This window comes from Coregonus clupeaformis, unplaced genomic scaffold (assembly GCF_020615455.1).
Source record: "Coregonus clupeaformis isolate EN_2021a unplaced genomic scaffold, ASM2061545v1 scaf0296, whole genome shotgun sequence".
Classification (NCBI taxonomy): Eukaryota; Metazoa; Chordata; class Actinopteri; order Salmoniformes; family Salmonidae; genus Coregonus; species Coregonus clupeaformis.
Genome location: NW_025533751.1, coordinates 164,563 through 181,652, shown reverse-complemented (window position 1 = coordinate 181,652; position 17,090 = coordinate 164,563). Strand labels below are relative to the sequence as shown.

Below are 17,090 nucleotides of genomic sequence, written 5' to 3'. Positions count from 1 at the left end.
CCCAATAAGTCTCTCTTGGCCAAGGGGAATTGGAAGACTTCATGAAAGACTCAATATCCAATATATTGCTGGCTCAGGGGACAACTTGGACCCAGGGGACTATGATACAGGAGAACAATCTGGAACAGACACGTTCAACTTGGTGGTGAACATGAAAAAGGATCACAATTACTGAGTGAGGCTGAGGGTAGGAGACAGGAGATGAGCCAGATGGGGATGCAGGAAGTGGAGGATGTTGCCATGGTTTTAGAATTATTTTGAGGCTTGCTTGTTAGCGATGGCTGAAAGCAGTGGTAGAGGGATTCCACTGATGAGAAGGTTAAGTGGAGTGAAAATAATAATCTGGTAATCTTTTTCAAATTTGCTGCTGCACAATCATTTCTGAAAGGAACAAAAGTGAAATGAATTGCATTAAAGCGAAGTTAACATTTAAGCCTAGAAAAGTGTATTGGAATAGGAGCTCCTTCCTTTGCGTCCTCATTGTTGACGTTTTACCCATGAGCACATCTGAACCATTTCAGTGGATTTATTAACAGCTAACCTGTTTAACAGTATTTAGTAACTTACTCGCTATGGCATACCATGCTTTACGAGTTAAATCAACAACTTCATCTCCTGACAGCAAAGCGCTAGCTACCATGCTAGATGAAGATATGGAAAAACAATGAGAGTTCATCGCCTCTGAGTTTACTGGAGTACAAACAAAGTTGGATTTTATTCAGGATAACGTTTCCAAGTGCGTTACTGAGCTTAAAAGACTTCGAGCTGAGTGCACAAAGGTGGGCGACAGAGTTGACAAATGTGAGAAGTCGACTCAGGGCCAAACCAGAATGGACCAGTTGGAGGAGAAAATTACTCGCTACGAGGACATGCAACGTAAAGACAACTTGAGAATGGCCAATATGGAGGAAAATACTGAGGCCCAGAACGCTTTCTTTCATCTTTCATCAATAGATCACTTCCAGAGTGGTTTCCAGAGCTGGCTGGAACCGAAATCGAATTGATGAGAGCTCATCGCATAGGCCGGCATATTGGCAACTCAGCCAGATCCCAAACCTTGATTTTCCAGGTGCTCCGATTCCCTGACTGAAACCGCATTCTGAAGGCAGGGCGGGAGATCCAATTCACGGTGGACTAGACTACAGCAACTACACCAATGCAAATCGTTGTACCTTTTCACAGGCAATGGACTTGTCTTGTAAACACGGATTCCACACAATTCTGCTGTATCCTGCCACACTCAAACTCCCTCGTGGCACAGAAAACGTCACGTTCCAGTCCAAAGAAGACACAGAGGATTTTATCAGTTTGCAGCGAGACGTTGACGAGGATTCGCGGGTATGGATGGTTGCAGGATAGTTTAGACTTGTCCTCTGGTGGGATTACTAACTAACTGGCTAGTATGACTGTTCAGACTGATTTAGATTTTTTACATACTACATCAATACTAGCCTGGACTGAGTTGAAAAAAGTAATGGAGAGAGCTGGCTAGAGCAAGAAGATGGACACGAGTGAAGACGGTCTGGACTATATTGTTAAAGGCAAATAATTTACAGACTGATTATTCCTTGACTGTCAGAAACACAAAAAAGTGAATTTGAATTGTGACCACGACTGACACGGTACGTTCTATTAAAATCCTTGATAGGGTCTGAGGGTTGAACTATTGAAAGTTACCGGGTAATAATGTTGTTCAGGTTAACATAGATAGGTGCTCTATAACCTAATCTTAATACAGTGGATAGACACACTTCGATTTATGCTTTTACTTCAAATTTCATGCACGAGATTGTTTTTGACTGTATCACATGACGACACTACAGCTAGCAAGGTGGAATGTTAATGGGATAAATGGCCAAAATAAACGAGCAGCTTGCTTAGATTACTTTCGTAGACATAACATTGACGTTATATTTTTTCTAAAGTCCCACAGAAAATAATTTGATGACCAAAGATTTGCAAACAGGTATTATTGTGACACCTACTAAGTATACGAAGAGGCAGGACGCAGATGCAGGAATTAACAAGGTCAAGGTTTACTTAAACAATGAGCAAGAGAAATAACAAAGAAAGCGTACACGACACGAAGCTAAACAATCACACACAACATCATAAGGAACAGTCCAGGGCTAAATAGGGGTGGTGATGAGGTGCAGGTGCGCTGGAGGTGATTAGGTTTCCATTCCGGTGTTGCCGAGGTGGTGCACTCAGACCGGTGGCTCAGTAGACCGGCGAATCAGCGCGCCGGAGGGGAATAACGGGAGGAGACGTAACAATTATTATGTTTCACCGTCATACTCTGTAGATTCCAAAACTCGTGGCTCCCTTGTTGTCATGAGACATAGTTTAACATTGACTGTTCTGGAAAATATGGTAGTGCTGACAGTAGGATGTCATACACTGAGTGTATAAAATGAGTGTACAAAATTGAGGTACACCCCTTTTTTTCAGAACGGCCTCAATTCATCGGGGCATGGACTCTACAAGGTGTAGGAAACCGTCCCACAGGGATGCTGGCCCATGTTGATGCCAATGCTTCCCACAGTTGTGCCAAGTTGGCTGGATGTCCTTTGGGTGGTGGACCATTCTTGGAACACACAGGAAACTGTTGAGCGTGAAAAACCCAGCAGTTTTGCAGTTCTTGACAAACTCAAACCGGTGCGCCTGGCACCTACTACCATACCCCGTTCAAAGGCACTTCAATCTGCCTACCAGACGGGCTAAATGCCTTTTATGCTCGCTTCGAGGCAAGCAACACTGAAGCATGCATGAGAGCACCAGCTGTTCCGGACGACTGTGTGATCACGCTCTCCGTAGCCGATGTGAGCAAGACCTTTAAACAGGTCAACATTCACAAGGCCGCGGGGCCAGGCGGATTACCAGGACGTGTACTCAGAGCATGCGTGGACCAACTGGCAAGTGTCTTCACTGACATTTTCAACCTTTTCCTGACTGAGTCTGTACTACCTACATGTTTCAAGCAGACCACCATAGTCCCTGTGCCCAAGACCGCTAAGGTAACCTGCCTAAATGACTACCGACCCATAGCACCATGAAGTACTTTGAAAGGCTGGTCAGGGCTCACATCAACACCATCATCCCGGAAAACCTAGACCTACTCCAATTTGCATAACGCCCCAACAGATCCACAGATGATGTAATCTCAATGTCACTCCACACTGCCCTTTCCCACCTGGACAAAAGGAACACCTATGTGAGAATGCTGTTCATTGACTACAGCTCAGCATTCAACACCATAGTGCCCACAAAGCTCATCACTAAGCTAAGGACCCTGGGACTAAACACCTCCCTCTGCAACTGGATCCTGGACTTCCTGACGGGCCGCCCCCAGGTGGTAAGGGTAGGCAACAACACATCTGCCACGCTGATCCTCAACACGGGGGCCCCTCAGGGGATGCATGCTTATTCCCATCCTGTACTTCCCTGTTCACCCACGACTGCATGGCCAAGCACGACTCAACACCATGATTAAATTTGCTGACGACACAACGGTGGTAGGCCTGATCACCGACAACGATGAGACAGCCTATAGGGAGGAGGTCAACCTCTCCCTCAACGTGAGCAAGACAAAGGAGCTAATCGTGGACTACAGGAAAAAGAGGGCCGAACACGCCCCCATTCACTTCGACGGGGCTGTAGTGGAGCGGGTCGAGAGCTTCAAGTTCCTTGGGGTCCACATCACCAACAAACTATCATGGTTCAAACACACCAAGACAGTCGTGAAGAGGTCATGTCAACGCCTATTCTCAGGAGACTGAAAAGATTTGGCATGGGTCCCAGATCCTCAAAAAGGTTCTACAGCTGCACCATCGAGAGCATCCTGACCGGTTGCATCACTGCCTGGTATGGCAACTGCTCGGCATCCGACCGTAAGGCACCACAGAGGGTAGTGCGTACAGCCCAGTACATCACTGGGGCCAAGCTTCCTGCCATCCAGGACCTCTATACTAGGCGGTGTCAGAGGAAGGCCCCAAAAATTGTCAAAGACTCCAGTCACCCAAGTCATAGACTGTTCTCTCTGCTACCGCACGGCAAGCGGTACTCTAGGTCCAAAAGGCTCCTTAACAGCTTCTACCCCCAAGCCATAAGACTGCTGAACAATTAATCAAATGGCCACCCAGACTATTTTTTGACCCCCTTGTTTTTACACTGCTGCTACTCGCTGTTTATTATCTATGCATAGTCACTTTACCCCTACCTACATGTACAAATTACCTCAATTACCTCGACCAACCTGCATATAGCATCGTTGTTGTTATTTTATTGTGTTACTTTTTTAACTTTAGTTTATTTAGTAAACATTTTCTTAACTCTATTTTCTTAACTGCATTGTTGGTTAAGGTAAGTAATCATTTCATGGTAAGGTCTACACATGTTGTATTAGGCACATGTGACAAATAACATTTGATTTGATTTTGATTTGATACTCCCGAGTGGCGCGTTCACACTGCATCGCGTGCTAGCCTATTTTTATCCCTCTACCTGGGGGTGCATCCCTCCATAGACTTTTATTGCAGCCAGGGTTGTGGGTTCATTATCTTAGTCGCTCTGGATAAAGCTCTGCACTATAATTGATCTTTTGTCTTGCCCATTCACCCTCTGAATGGCACACATACACAATCTATGTCTCAATTGCCTCAAGGCTTAAAAATCCTTCTTTAACCTGTCTCCTTCCCCTTCATCTATACTGATTGAACTGGATTTAATCAATAAGGGATCATAGCTTTCACCTGGATTCACCTGGTCAGTCTATGTCATGGAGCAGGTGTTTCTAATGTTTTGTCCACTCAATGTATATCAAAACAGGAATCTCAGGTAGGAAAATTGCTTTCATATCAGTATATGCTCTAACCCAGTATGATCCCACATTTTATGAGAATCTAACGGAGTTGCTGGCAAATATTACATATTTTTCTCTGATCATTGGTGCAGATATGAATGCCATTTTATCAGCTTTGGACCTCTCTGGCCACCAATCTCAAACAGCTCCTATACCCGTGTCTGTGGCATTTAACAACTTGGTCAAGGATTATAATCTCACTGATATATTATGATTTTGTCAATCCCATGTCTAGACAATTTAGTCTTAACTCTGCTAGCCAAAAGTATGTGGACACCCCTTCAAATTAGTGGATTTGGCTCTTTCAGCCACACCCGTTGCTGACAGGTGTATCAAATCGAGCACACAGCCATGCAATCTCCATAGAAAAACATTGGCAGTAGAATGGCCCATACTGAAGAGCTCAGTGACTTTCTACGTGGCACTGTCATAGGATGGCATCTTTCCAACAAGTCAGTTTGTCACATTTCTGCCCTGCTAGAGCTGCCCCGGTCAACTGTAAGTGCTGTTATTGTGAAGTGGAAACGTCTATGAGCAACAGCAGCTCAGCCGCGAAGTGGTACGCCACACAAGCTCACAGAACGGGACCGTTGTTCTTCGGGAGCTTCATGAAATGGCCGAGCTGCCGCACACATGCATAAGATCACCATGCGCAATGCCAAGCATTTGGCTGGAGTGGTGTAAAGCTCGCCGCCATTGGACGCTGGAGCAGTTGAAATTAATCACGCTTCACCATTTGGCAGTCCGACAGACAAAGCTGGGTTTGGCGGATGCCAGGAGAACGCTACCAGCACGAATGCACAGTGCCAACTGTAAAGTTTGGTGGAGGACGAATAAGGGTCTGTGGCTGTTTCTCATGGTTTGAGCTAGGCCCCTTAGTTCAAGTGAAGGAAAATATTAATGCTACAGCATACAATGACAATCTAGACGATTCTGTGCTTCCACCTTTGTGGCAACAGTTTGGGGAAGGTCCTTTCCTGTTTCAGCATGACAATGCACAAAGTGAGGTCCATACAGAAATGGTTTGTCGAGATCGATGTGGAAAACTTGACTGACCTGCACAGAGCCCTGACCTCAACCCCATCAAAAACCTTTGGGATGAATTGGAACGCCGACTGCGAGCCAGGCCTAATTGGCCAACATCAGTGCACAACCTCATTAATGCTCTTGTGGCTGAATGGAAGCAAGTCCCCGCAGAAATGTTCCAACCTAGTGGAAAGCCTTCCCAGAAGAGTGGAGGCTGTTATAGCAGCAAAGGGGGACCAACTCCATATTAATGTCCATGATTTTTGAATGAGATGTTCGACGAGCAGGTGTCCACATACTTTTGGCCATGTAGTGTAAATCCTACTCCAGAGTAGATTCTAGTTTCCCGCACTGCATACTCAGATACTCATAATGCAACGATATGCCCATGTCCACTTTCTGATCATAGCTTAGTAATAGTCAAACTAACGATTCCTGATACACCTGTCAGAGCATCACACTTGCATTTCAATATAGCATTACTATTTGAAAAATAACTAGATGTTTATCTAACACAGAATGTTGGGTCTGTTGAAGATGCTCATATCCTATGGAACTCTATAAAGGGATTCATCAGGAACTTCTCAGTGTCATTTGTGTCTCACCTTAATAGAAACCAGAATGAGAACAATTAACGAACTAGAAACATCTTTGGCTAATCTGGAATGAGAACAACAAAACTCTTACTCTGATGACAAAAAGAAAAGAATAGATGCAGTCAAGTTAGAACTTAATTCTTTGCTCAGACATCATTATTATTTTAATGGGGCTAAACCTAGTCATCTTTTAGCAATGAGACTCAGAAACAGTGAGAAATGCTCTAATATTACAGCTATTAAAGCATAGAATGGCATGTTAACTCATCCTTTGGATTGATATGCAGAGTTAGGTTCTTTTTAATCTATGCCAGGAGTATTCAGCTCTTACCCTACAAGGTCCAGAGCCTGCTGGTTTTCTGTTCTACCTGATAATTAATTGCACCCACCTGGTGTCCGAGGTCTAAATCAGTCCCTGATTAAAGGTGAACAATGAAACAACGCAGTATAACTGGCTTTGAGGACCAGAGTTGAGTTTGAGGGCTCTATGCTCTATAAATCTGACATTAATTTGAATGGTGTTGGCACTAAGAGCGGACAGTTTTAAAACCTAGACATTCTTTCCTTTCCAACGTAGAATCACAATCCCTTTGGGGAACACATTGTGGATGATTGGATGAACTTAACCAGGCACTAACAAATATGAAAGAAGGTAAATCCCAGAATTCTACATTGCCTTTTGGGATAAATTAGGCCTATTTTTACATGATATGATTCTGACTTCTGTTGAAAATAGATATTTTCGCAATGACGTAAACTCTGCAATGATTGCGGTACTTCCAAAGCCCAATAAAGATCACACTCTAATTGGAAACTATAGACCTTTGTCGTTGTTGTGCTCAGAGGTTAAATTGTATGCTAATGTTCTCTCAGCCTGTTTAGAATCCTATATGACTACACTAATGCATCACGATCAGACAGGGTTTATAAAAACTAGACTAGCCTTAGATACAGTAATGTGCATTATTTATTACATGTTGTTCATGCCACTAATGACATTAAATCTCCATGTACCGTTCTCTCCTTGGACTCTGAGAGGGCGTTTGATAGGTCAGAGTGGGATTTTCTATGGTCGGTATTAGAGCGCTTTAATTTAGGAACCGAGTTTATAAGCATTATTAAAGTTTTATATGCAAATCCTTCTGCCATGGTGACCACAGGGGGCAATTGCTCTATGCAATTCCCCATATCCAGAGACTGTTGCCAAGGATGCCCAATCTCGCCTTTGCTCTTCGTCCTTTCCATCGAACTGCTAGCACAAAAAATCAGACAGCACCCCAAAATGTATCCTATAAGTTTGAATAATACCTGCCATCGCATATCCTTATATGCGGATGACATACTTCTGTACACTGATAATGCTGTCTCTTAATTACCACATATACTCTCTACATTTGATGATTTTAGCGCCCTCTCAGGGTACAAAATTAACTGGACAAAATCAGCTATGATGTCATTAAGCTTAGGACTCACTCTGTCAGTGGTATCCAATCACATCCCATTGGTAAAGAGCTTTAAATATCTGGGTATACTGTATAGATATTTTCCTCAATACATGCCATTAAATAATTTCCAAGGAATATATAAGTGAGTAGGAGCATACCTCTCTAAATGGTTATAGCTTCCCAACTCTAAGCTAAAATATCCATCATTAAGATGAATATTCTTCCCCAAATTAACTTTTTCTCTGCAATGATTACACTAGCTCCACCTAAGAAATACTTGGACAATATCCAGGCTTTAGTCTCTAAATTCGGAAAGGAAAGCGACCTCTAATTAAACAATCCACTATACAGCGTGACAAGGGAGATGGCGGGCTTTCTCTGCTTATCTTTAGTTTCAAGTTTTATTAGTCATATGTACGGGATACGCATGGTACACATTGTCCAACAAAATGCTTACTTGCAAGTTCCTTCTCGACAATGCAACAATAATAGGAAATAAGAAAATATAAGAAACCAAACAGTCGAATAGAAGTTTAAGTTTTACTTTTGGGCTTTTGTGCTACGCACCCTCTCAACATGGTTTGATTCAAATGCTTTAGTCTCCCGGAGACCTATAGAAGATAATTTGCCATTACCACACAGACTTCAGGATCTTGTCTATTCTGCAGTACCATTAAAACTTGCTAAATTACATTTTGGATCACTAATTTCCTTCTTACTCACAACATGGCACTTAGTAGAAAAGGAATTCTAACACAATACAGAAGTGGCATGCTCAGTCACCAATTTTCCACAATTATTCCCTTCTTTCTGGGGGTTTCTGGGGGTTTCCCCTTTTTATTCACTCAATGGGAGGATAGGGGTGTTCATGTTTTGGATGATCTATTTAGAGATGAAGGTTTGCAAGCCTTTGATGATCTTAGGGCTATATTTCAATTACGTGGTACCTCTTCTTTATTTGATCTACATTTAAGATCAGCAATGCGGGCGTATGGTGTCCCTTGGGGCACATCCCTCCCACAACATGAACTACATAGAATATTAGATAGACATGGTAACGCAAAGGGTTTGATCTGTCTACGGTTATGCTAGTTGAAGCTTACAAATCAGTACCAGTTAAGAATCAATGGATAAGAGAACTATCTACTGTCGATGATGATATTTGTTGGGATACTGTATGGGAGGACAGTGGGTTCATCTAAGAATCCCAATCAAACAGTTTAATTTCATACACAGTGTATACCGTCCACCTAGAAACCGTCATTTAATGAAAATCATAACCTCTCCTCTGTGTGATCTATGTAACCAAGGTGCCTTGGACTCACAGGAGGTTGGTGGCACCTTAACTGGGGAGGACGGGCTTGTGGTAATGACTGGAGCGGAATCAGTGGAATGGCATCAAATACATCAAACACATGGTTTGATGCCATTCCATTCGCTCCGTTCCAGCCATTATTATGAGCCGTCCTCCCCTCAGCAGCCTCCACTGCTTGGGCTCCTTTATGCATATGTACTGAGAGTGGCGAGGGTGTGGAGATATTTTGGAAAGAGCTTATCTGACGTACTTGATATCACCATACCTTGTTCCCCGAAACTGTTATCACTTAATGATAATTCACCACTTATCTTGTTGTCAGGTTTGACAGCAGCTAAAAATATAGTAGCACTAAGATGGCAATCTCCAAATTCTTTGGCTATGCCCCATTGGAGCCACCCTTTTATAGATATAATTTTTTCGAACTAACCACTGCTAGGTACATGGGGCTAGTCAAGCAACAATTGACAGCTGGTTATCTGCAGCTGAAACCATCAAACTACTTTATTGTGTTTATTTCCCAACAGATTGCCTGTTACTTGTTCATTTTCTGTCTCATGTGCAAAATTGTACCCTGCTGATTTTATCACAATTGCTAGATTTTGTTTTTAATTTCATGGAGATCAGGTTGGGTGGGTTGGGTTGAACGCCAGGAGGGGTTGAATGGTGGGTTGATGCAGCTTGGATGGGCGATATATGTTTGTATAGGCTACGTGGTCTATTCTGCCGTAATAACCATCTCTGCTGCTTGTTGTTATTGTCTGTGTTCCTTTGAAAACAAATACAAAGGAATAGGAGCCAATAAGTGAAAAATACAGATTTTGTAAATATAAGAAATAGGCTTTTATTTCTAATGTTTCTACTGTTAACTTGTAAATGTTAATTACAGCACAAAAACATTGCTGTCCTTTAGGCATTTTTTTAATTACAGTGAATTGTGTTTACTTGCATCAGGTTTCTGTAATTGACAAAACAACAAAGCAAATTGCAATTCATTCATTAACATTGGTGTCATGTTCAATGAAAATTGCTGAAAATTGCTCTTCTTGGATTGCTTCTTTCTTAGAAGTCTGATGCAGCAATGTTCTTCTGAAAACTATTACAAACTAATTTCCTAAAAGATAAACCTGCTGCCTCAGCATAAGTGCTTAAATTCTCTAAATTAAAATAGTCAACTGAACCCAGCAACTGTGGGGTGTCTGTCTTTTATAGGCAGTGAGACAGTGAGAAGCAGAGACACCAACTACATCACTGTACACTGCCATGTTTGGTCCAGGGTAACAAAGACCTTCGGCTTAAAACGTTGCACAGTAGAACTGTGGCAGCATTCAACAGTGTGTGGGTATCTATCTATTTTCATACAACAAAAAAACAGGGCCCTGTCTCCCTCACACACTCCCTATCTAATGATCAGAGAGGTCATCTGTGGACTGGCCTACACCTGTCATTCAACCGAGTACCTGCCAATCACTGTCACCCAGCTGCACCCTCACTGTGTGATTCATGTAAGGGTAGAACCAGCTGCCTGACCATGAGACTGCACATCTCACAGCAGTGTCCTACACTTTAAACTAATGGCCACGTCTTAGAGCACAGACATGTTCCTGAAAGAGCAGTGGATTACAGACACAGTTATTAAAAGACTGTTAGGAGGGTTTGCTGTTCTATCTCTTTGATTCACATTTGTAATTATGAGGCTTTTGGCAAGTTGAAAGATTATTTCAGAGTTCTAGTCCTTCTCTCTCTCTTGCTTTGACATTTCAATGCTTTTGTGGATTTTTAAGTCAAATTGTCAAAGGCTTTTATAGCAATTATACACTCAGCCTGCCTGTTGGGGAGGGGAGAATGACTGACAAACTTAAATTACTCTTAGCATCTCATCTCCCTAACTGTGTGTGGTGGGGCTCCACAGCATGCCATCCACCTCTCTGAGCTGCTGGAGAAAGAAAGAAGGAGAGAGTGATAGATAACGCTACTCAAGCAGAAGATTTGCCCCCCACCAATATCCAGCATGTCTGAACAATGGATGTGTTCCCAGACTGACACTAACCATTATGATAATGTGGGGCTCATAGGAAATGATTGATGCTAAGGTAGGTCAAGTAGCTCGACCTGGACAATGGCACTGCTACTCAAATACACTATCTGTATCCCATCCAATAGTCCCATGTAGCTCAGTTGGTAGAGCATGGCGCTTGCAACGCCAGGGTTGTGGGTTCGATTCCCACGGGGGGCCAGTATGAAAATAAAATATACAAATGTATGCACTCACTAACTGTCGCTCTGGATAAGAGCGTCTGCTAAATGACTAAAATGTAATGTAATGTCAAACACCTCATAGGCTACACTGTCAAGTCCTTACTCCCCATAGCATCCATAGGATTCACTCCATGACCAAACAATCAAATCACCTTAACAAATCGCAGTGTCGACCAGAAGTGGGAGATATATGCTATTGTCACAAAAATGAATCTACAGTCAAACAATTAAATGAAAAATGTGCATATCCACCCCATTAACATTTGGGAAAAACATAAATGGAACTTGAGGAATTCAAAAGAAATTCACATAAGGCACTAGAGAAATTCAAAAAGCCCAGAGTAAGTATTCATGACACACAGAACTGTTCAGGTTGATACACCACAATCCACATGCATAAATCATGAGTAACAACATTATACCCCCCAAAGAAAATCATGTTATTTTCATACATCCAAAATGATGGTGCAACCCTGTGTTATATCACTCTGAGTATGAATAGTGTAGCAGAAGATGATCCATTAGTTGAATAATGAATGAATCATTAAGTCTAGACTGTGATGACACACTCCTTAACCACCTGAGTCATTTCAATGACATGTCTCTTGGTCTGAGGGAGGGGATGTCACGTTGCTGAAACAAAATGTGCTGTAGGCCTATGCACAGCCATTGTTGGTAGACTTCTACAACGGTATTGGCCTGTTAAAATAGCCTACTATGCTTGCTAAGTCTAGGTTATGTGACAGGGTTATGGTTCAATATAGCTTGTGGCCTATTTGAATGCAACACACGTACTCCCTAACGAAGGCCAGGTCAGAGTTTTTTTTAAAACTTTTTTCGATTGAACATGCCATACAAATAAAGGCATTTTAATAAATGATATGAAGAGTGCCTTGGTCCTCTTGATGACCAATTTACCCATTTTACCAAAGAGCACCTTCTGTCTACCAAAATCTACAATTTTGTACCTTAGCAGCGCTTCCCTTCCTTTGTTTTTTCTGCAACACACATTTAGTTGAATATGACAGAGACATAAGAATAGGATACTTGTTTGCTCTTATGTTAATAGGTCGTTATCAATAAAACGTCACAATAAGGTGCAGAGTGTTCAATTTGCCTGCTGGGGGGCAAGGAGACCTTTAGCTCTGCTAAAACCATTGACAACTGTGTGCTGTTTTCAAGGGATTGTTCAATACATGTTAACTATTTGGTTTTAATATCATCACCTCTTGAAGAGCATAGTCAGAACTACACATTTCCGATTATTCCATGCAACACAATTGCGTACATTTAGCTCTATCAGAGTTATACAACAAGTAACTGCATGCTTTTCATGATCCGTAAACATCAATTGATTATATAATTTCCTGTATGTGAGGGTAGCCTCACGCTATCTCTCAATATTTGCCACCATTGATTAGATATTTGAGTGATATAAAATAAAAGTGAACTATACCTGACAAGTATGAGTGGTTTAGGTTAATTTCCCATCCTTTGTGGGCAATGCCTGTCAAGCAGCTGAAGGCCGCATTTGCCGATGTGGTAATGTTTAGAAACTTTGTACAGTTAGCTAAACATAGTGGTAAGTAGACACACTCAAACCGGTGCACCTGGCACCTACTACCATATTAATGTCTTGCCCATTCACCCTCTGAATGGCACATATACACAATCCATGTCTCAATTGTCTCAAGGCTTAAAAAATCCCTCTTTAACCTGTCTCCTCCCCTTCATCTACACTGATTGAAGTGGATTTAACAAGTGACATCAATAAGGGATCATAGCTTTCACCTGAATTCAAATGGTCAGTCTATGTCATGGAAAGAGCAGGTGTTCTTGATGTTTTGTACACTCAGTGTATTTGCATGAGTTGAGTGTAGGCTACTGTAAGCTATTACAGCTAACTAAGACTTCATTCACGATTTACAGTCCCATTTGGTTATATTTTGCCTATTGCAAGTTTACCAATACCCTTAGTATTTTAATATATATAGCCTACAAGGGTGAAGAGGACATTCAGCACCTCTTGGAGGGCAGTGGAAGTTAATAAAAGAGCTTATGTAAAAGTAGCCTAGGTCTAAAACCAACGCATATCGGACCTTTGCCTTCACTAGGGTTTAAAGACCAGAAAGAATGAGGGTTTTATACATTTCAAAACGCCCTCCTATGGGCCCAAAGACCAATCACAATTGGAATACAAATCAAAACGTGATTGGTTAAATTGGTTGCCGAAATCTGACCAATTGTTTTTGACATAGACTGACCAATAGACAAGATTAAGATGATGGCCGATTAAATTATTGTAAATGCAAATCCCAAATACATTTTAAAAGTCTTAAAATCAAATCGTTTTCATTTCAAGGATGTACTCTTTTATTTGAAGGCAGGCTTTTTGTATAGCATTTTCCCTCAAAAACGGAGTCACACATTGCTTAGGACCTATGCCTATTTTACAGTAAAAACAAACTCACATGTCAGTTGTAAGCCTATAGAAACATATTTGTCACGCTATTCTGTAGGGAACATGTACAGCCTTTGGCATATATCACAGGTGAGAAGACCATATGAGGGGAAAAACTCATCCATAAAATGCATTTATGAAATCTTATTACACAGCACGCGTGTCGCCTATTCCTGCGCACTCCCAATGTGACTTTGAGTCGGTGGGTAGTAATGCATAATATGTCCTACGTTATAGAATACTAGTCCACCCGAGTAGCCTCGGCGGATGCTGATTTGAATAGGCAGACAGTTTGGCTTTTGAACAGGATTATCTTTCTTTAAGGAAACAGCCCTAGATCTTTAAAATTCATGGATTTCGAGGACAGGCAGGCGTAAACAACACACGCATCGAGAATATTGTTTTAATCGATCATCATGTTCCAAAGAGAAACGCGCGCGGGGTGTGTGGGTCCAACAGTGACTGATAACTCACAGAACAGGTGGCGCGCAGAGACCTTCAGGGCACAGCATAAACGGAGAGCCGGGAGCAGAACACTGCTGAGCGGCCACTCATTTCTGTGTTCCCTCTCTCCACGGCTTGAAGGCTCTTTGGCAATAGGACCTATTAATGTAAACTTGTAGCTCTAATTATATACCGCACTATATGATTTAGCTGGCAGCTGTCCCACGACGAACCCAGCGCTGTACCTGTATCGCAGTGATTAGTGGAAGCGCGCGCTTCTGAACAAGAGATTAGGAACAGCAGTAGAAGAGAGCCTTTTATAACACCTTTACACACATATTTAAATTTCATCCCACATAAGGAAATGAAACACATGATATAACTGTAGGCTTTATTAGGCCTACTTATAGTAATAATACACATAGTATTGAAAAGGAAATAATAATAATAATAATAATACTACTAATAATAATAATACATATAATTTAAGTAACTTTTTAGTATTTGCGTTCGGTAGGTCTATAACACTAGCATTCAAATAGACAACAAGCCTACCTCGATTCTAATACATAGCCTATACTTCACAAGACATTGGGATATGCTGTTGATATAGCTTACCGATAGACCATATTTTCAAACAATGGCGGACAAATGTAATGGGTTGTAATATTAGTTAAGAAGTGAAATATAAGGACACCAATCTGGATAATCAATCCAATTTAGTCTGTATTGTACGCTATGAAATAATTACAACATGACATGAGAGTATCGCTCCTGATCATTGTGGACAATGAGGTGACGCGGCCGGTGAAAGAGCACGAGAGAGAGAGACACCATGCTGTTCCCATGCGTCTGCTTTGCCACATTGGTGGCTTTGTATTTCCTGGGCCCCACCCCCTGAAATAGCCTACACTACAATACATGGCAGTGATCTAAACAGTTATTTTGGTCCCTTAATTACGTCTAAAACGTATACATTAGCCTTCTCAAAATGCCACATCAGCATCATCACACAGCCCTAATAACTAACATCTCATGCCCAGTGGTGATTTCCGTCCTCCTTCTTCCGGAGCATCTTCTAGCGGATCTGTCTACGACGATCCAACTATCAGGCACCGTGAAGCAAACAGGCATTTCTTGTCCCGCCCCTTAACTAGGAGCCCAGCACATGAGCGTCAATGTAAACATACACAGATATAGGCTACAAAGCAGTAGTATTCTAGCGGATGTGGGGTTGACACTTTGACAATTAACCCGCACGCACTCATTCGCACACTTGTGTGTGTGTGTGTGTGTGTGTGTGTGTGTGTGTGTGTGTGTGTGTGTGTGTGTGTGTGTGTGTGTGTGTGTGTGTGTGTGTGTGTGTGTGTGTGTGTGTGTGTAAAGCAACAACGTCCTGCCTTGCAGGAAACTCCCACATGCCCCAACCATCTATAATAATGACACTTTTTATGCTCTCCTAGAGCCTCGAATGTTTAACAAAAATACTGTTTTTGAAAAGGGTGTTGCTGCGTGCATACAGAAGCAAAGAAACGATACCAGAACCGACCTTTATGCATTCCCGTAAACCTGTCTTTTAGCACAGTGAGTTCGTATATCTTTCCGAATTCCTCAAACAGGGGCTTCAGATCTTTCTCCTCCAGGTTTCTGGGAATCTGTCCGATAAACAGCTTGATGGCGTCGTGGTCCTTCATTGGAATGGTGTTCTGACCGATCGTGAGCCCGTTCATCCTGCCGGCGCTGTTCGTGGTGCTGAATCCATTCTCTTGCTGCACTCCGTTTGCAGTGACTGTAGCCATCTTTCCTCAATGGGCCGGCGGCTGGTCTCTCTCTCTCTCTCTCTCTCTCTCTCTCTCTCTCTCTCTCTCTCTCTCTCTTCTCTTTCCCTTTCTCCCTTTCCCTCTCTCTCAAGTCAACTGCACACTCCCCCTACTTTATGTTGCTCTTCTTTCTCTCTCCCTGTCCCTCTCCCTTTTTACACAGTCTCTCTCTTCTTCTTTCTCCTTTCTCTCAATCTATCCTATTGCTTTGATTTCGCTTTATTTATGTTTGATGTATTTTCATTCCTCTTCCCGTTCTCAATCTGTTTCTTTCTCCCTGTGTCAGCTGCCACTCTGCCTAGTGACGTCAGCTTGTAGGCTTCTGACTAGACCCCTAGCTAATTTGCATAATACACCCGGTTTAGCCAATTGGAGGGCAGAACGACGGAGAGCGCACGGGGTGTAGTGAGAATCCAAACATTTGTGTAAAGGGAAAGCTTGGGACTTTTAAGAGGAACAAAGACAGGAAACTTGCCGCTGTAGGCTACGTATGAAATTTAATTCTGTAGATTGTCATGAGCCCTCTCACTCCACTGGGTTACCACCTTAAGTTGTTTCCACTCTGCTCACCACTCTCTCTCTACTCAGCCTAACTAGCTCCACCTGTCCCTGCTCTGCTCGGCTCTAATTACTCTGCCAGCTGCGCTGCATTACCCACTAACCTCTCCCAGTATTTAAGGCCCTGTCTTTCAGCTCTCCGGTGTCAGATCGTCTGCAAAGCTCACACCCGGAACCTGTTTGCTCGCGCTTCTGGCTCACCCTGGTTTTGTGACCCCGGACCTGCCTGTGTTTTGGATACTCTTCTGCCTCAGGAGATCCAGACCTGCTTCTGCCATTACGACTCCTGACTACTCTTCAATCCC

The 17,090-nt window shown here is 42.5% G+C and overlaps 1 protein-coding gene across 23 annotated transcripts in view; it reads right to left on the bottom strand.

Moving 5' to 3' along the window:
* The window catches only part of celf6 (CUGBP Elav-like family member 6), a 157,638-nt gene extending 141,124 nt beyond the window's left edge, over nt 1–16,514 (bottom strand). For all 23 annotated transcript variants that reach the window (XM_045214685.1, XM_045214690.1, XM_045214687.1 and 20 more), the window contains exon 1: nt 15,957–16,514. In XM_045214685.1, coding sequence (XP_045070620.1) covers nt 15,957–16,206 — 250 coding nt within the window. In that variant the 5' untranslated portion in view covers nt 16,207–16,514. The remainder of the gene's footprint in view (nt 1–15,956) is intronic.
* Nucleotides 16,515–17,090: the final 576 nt, after the last annotated feature.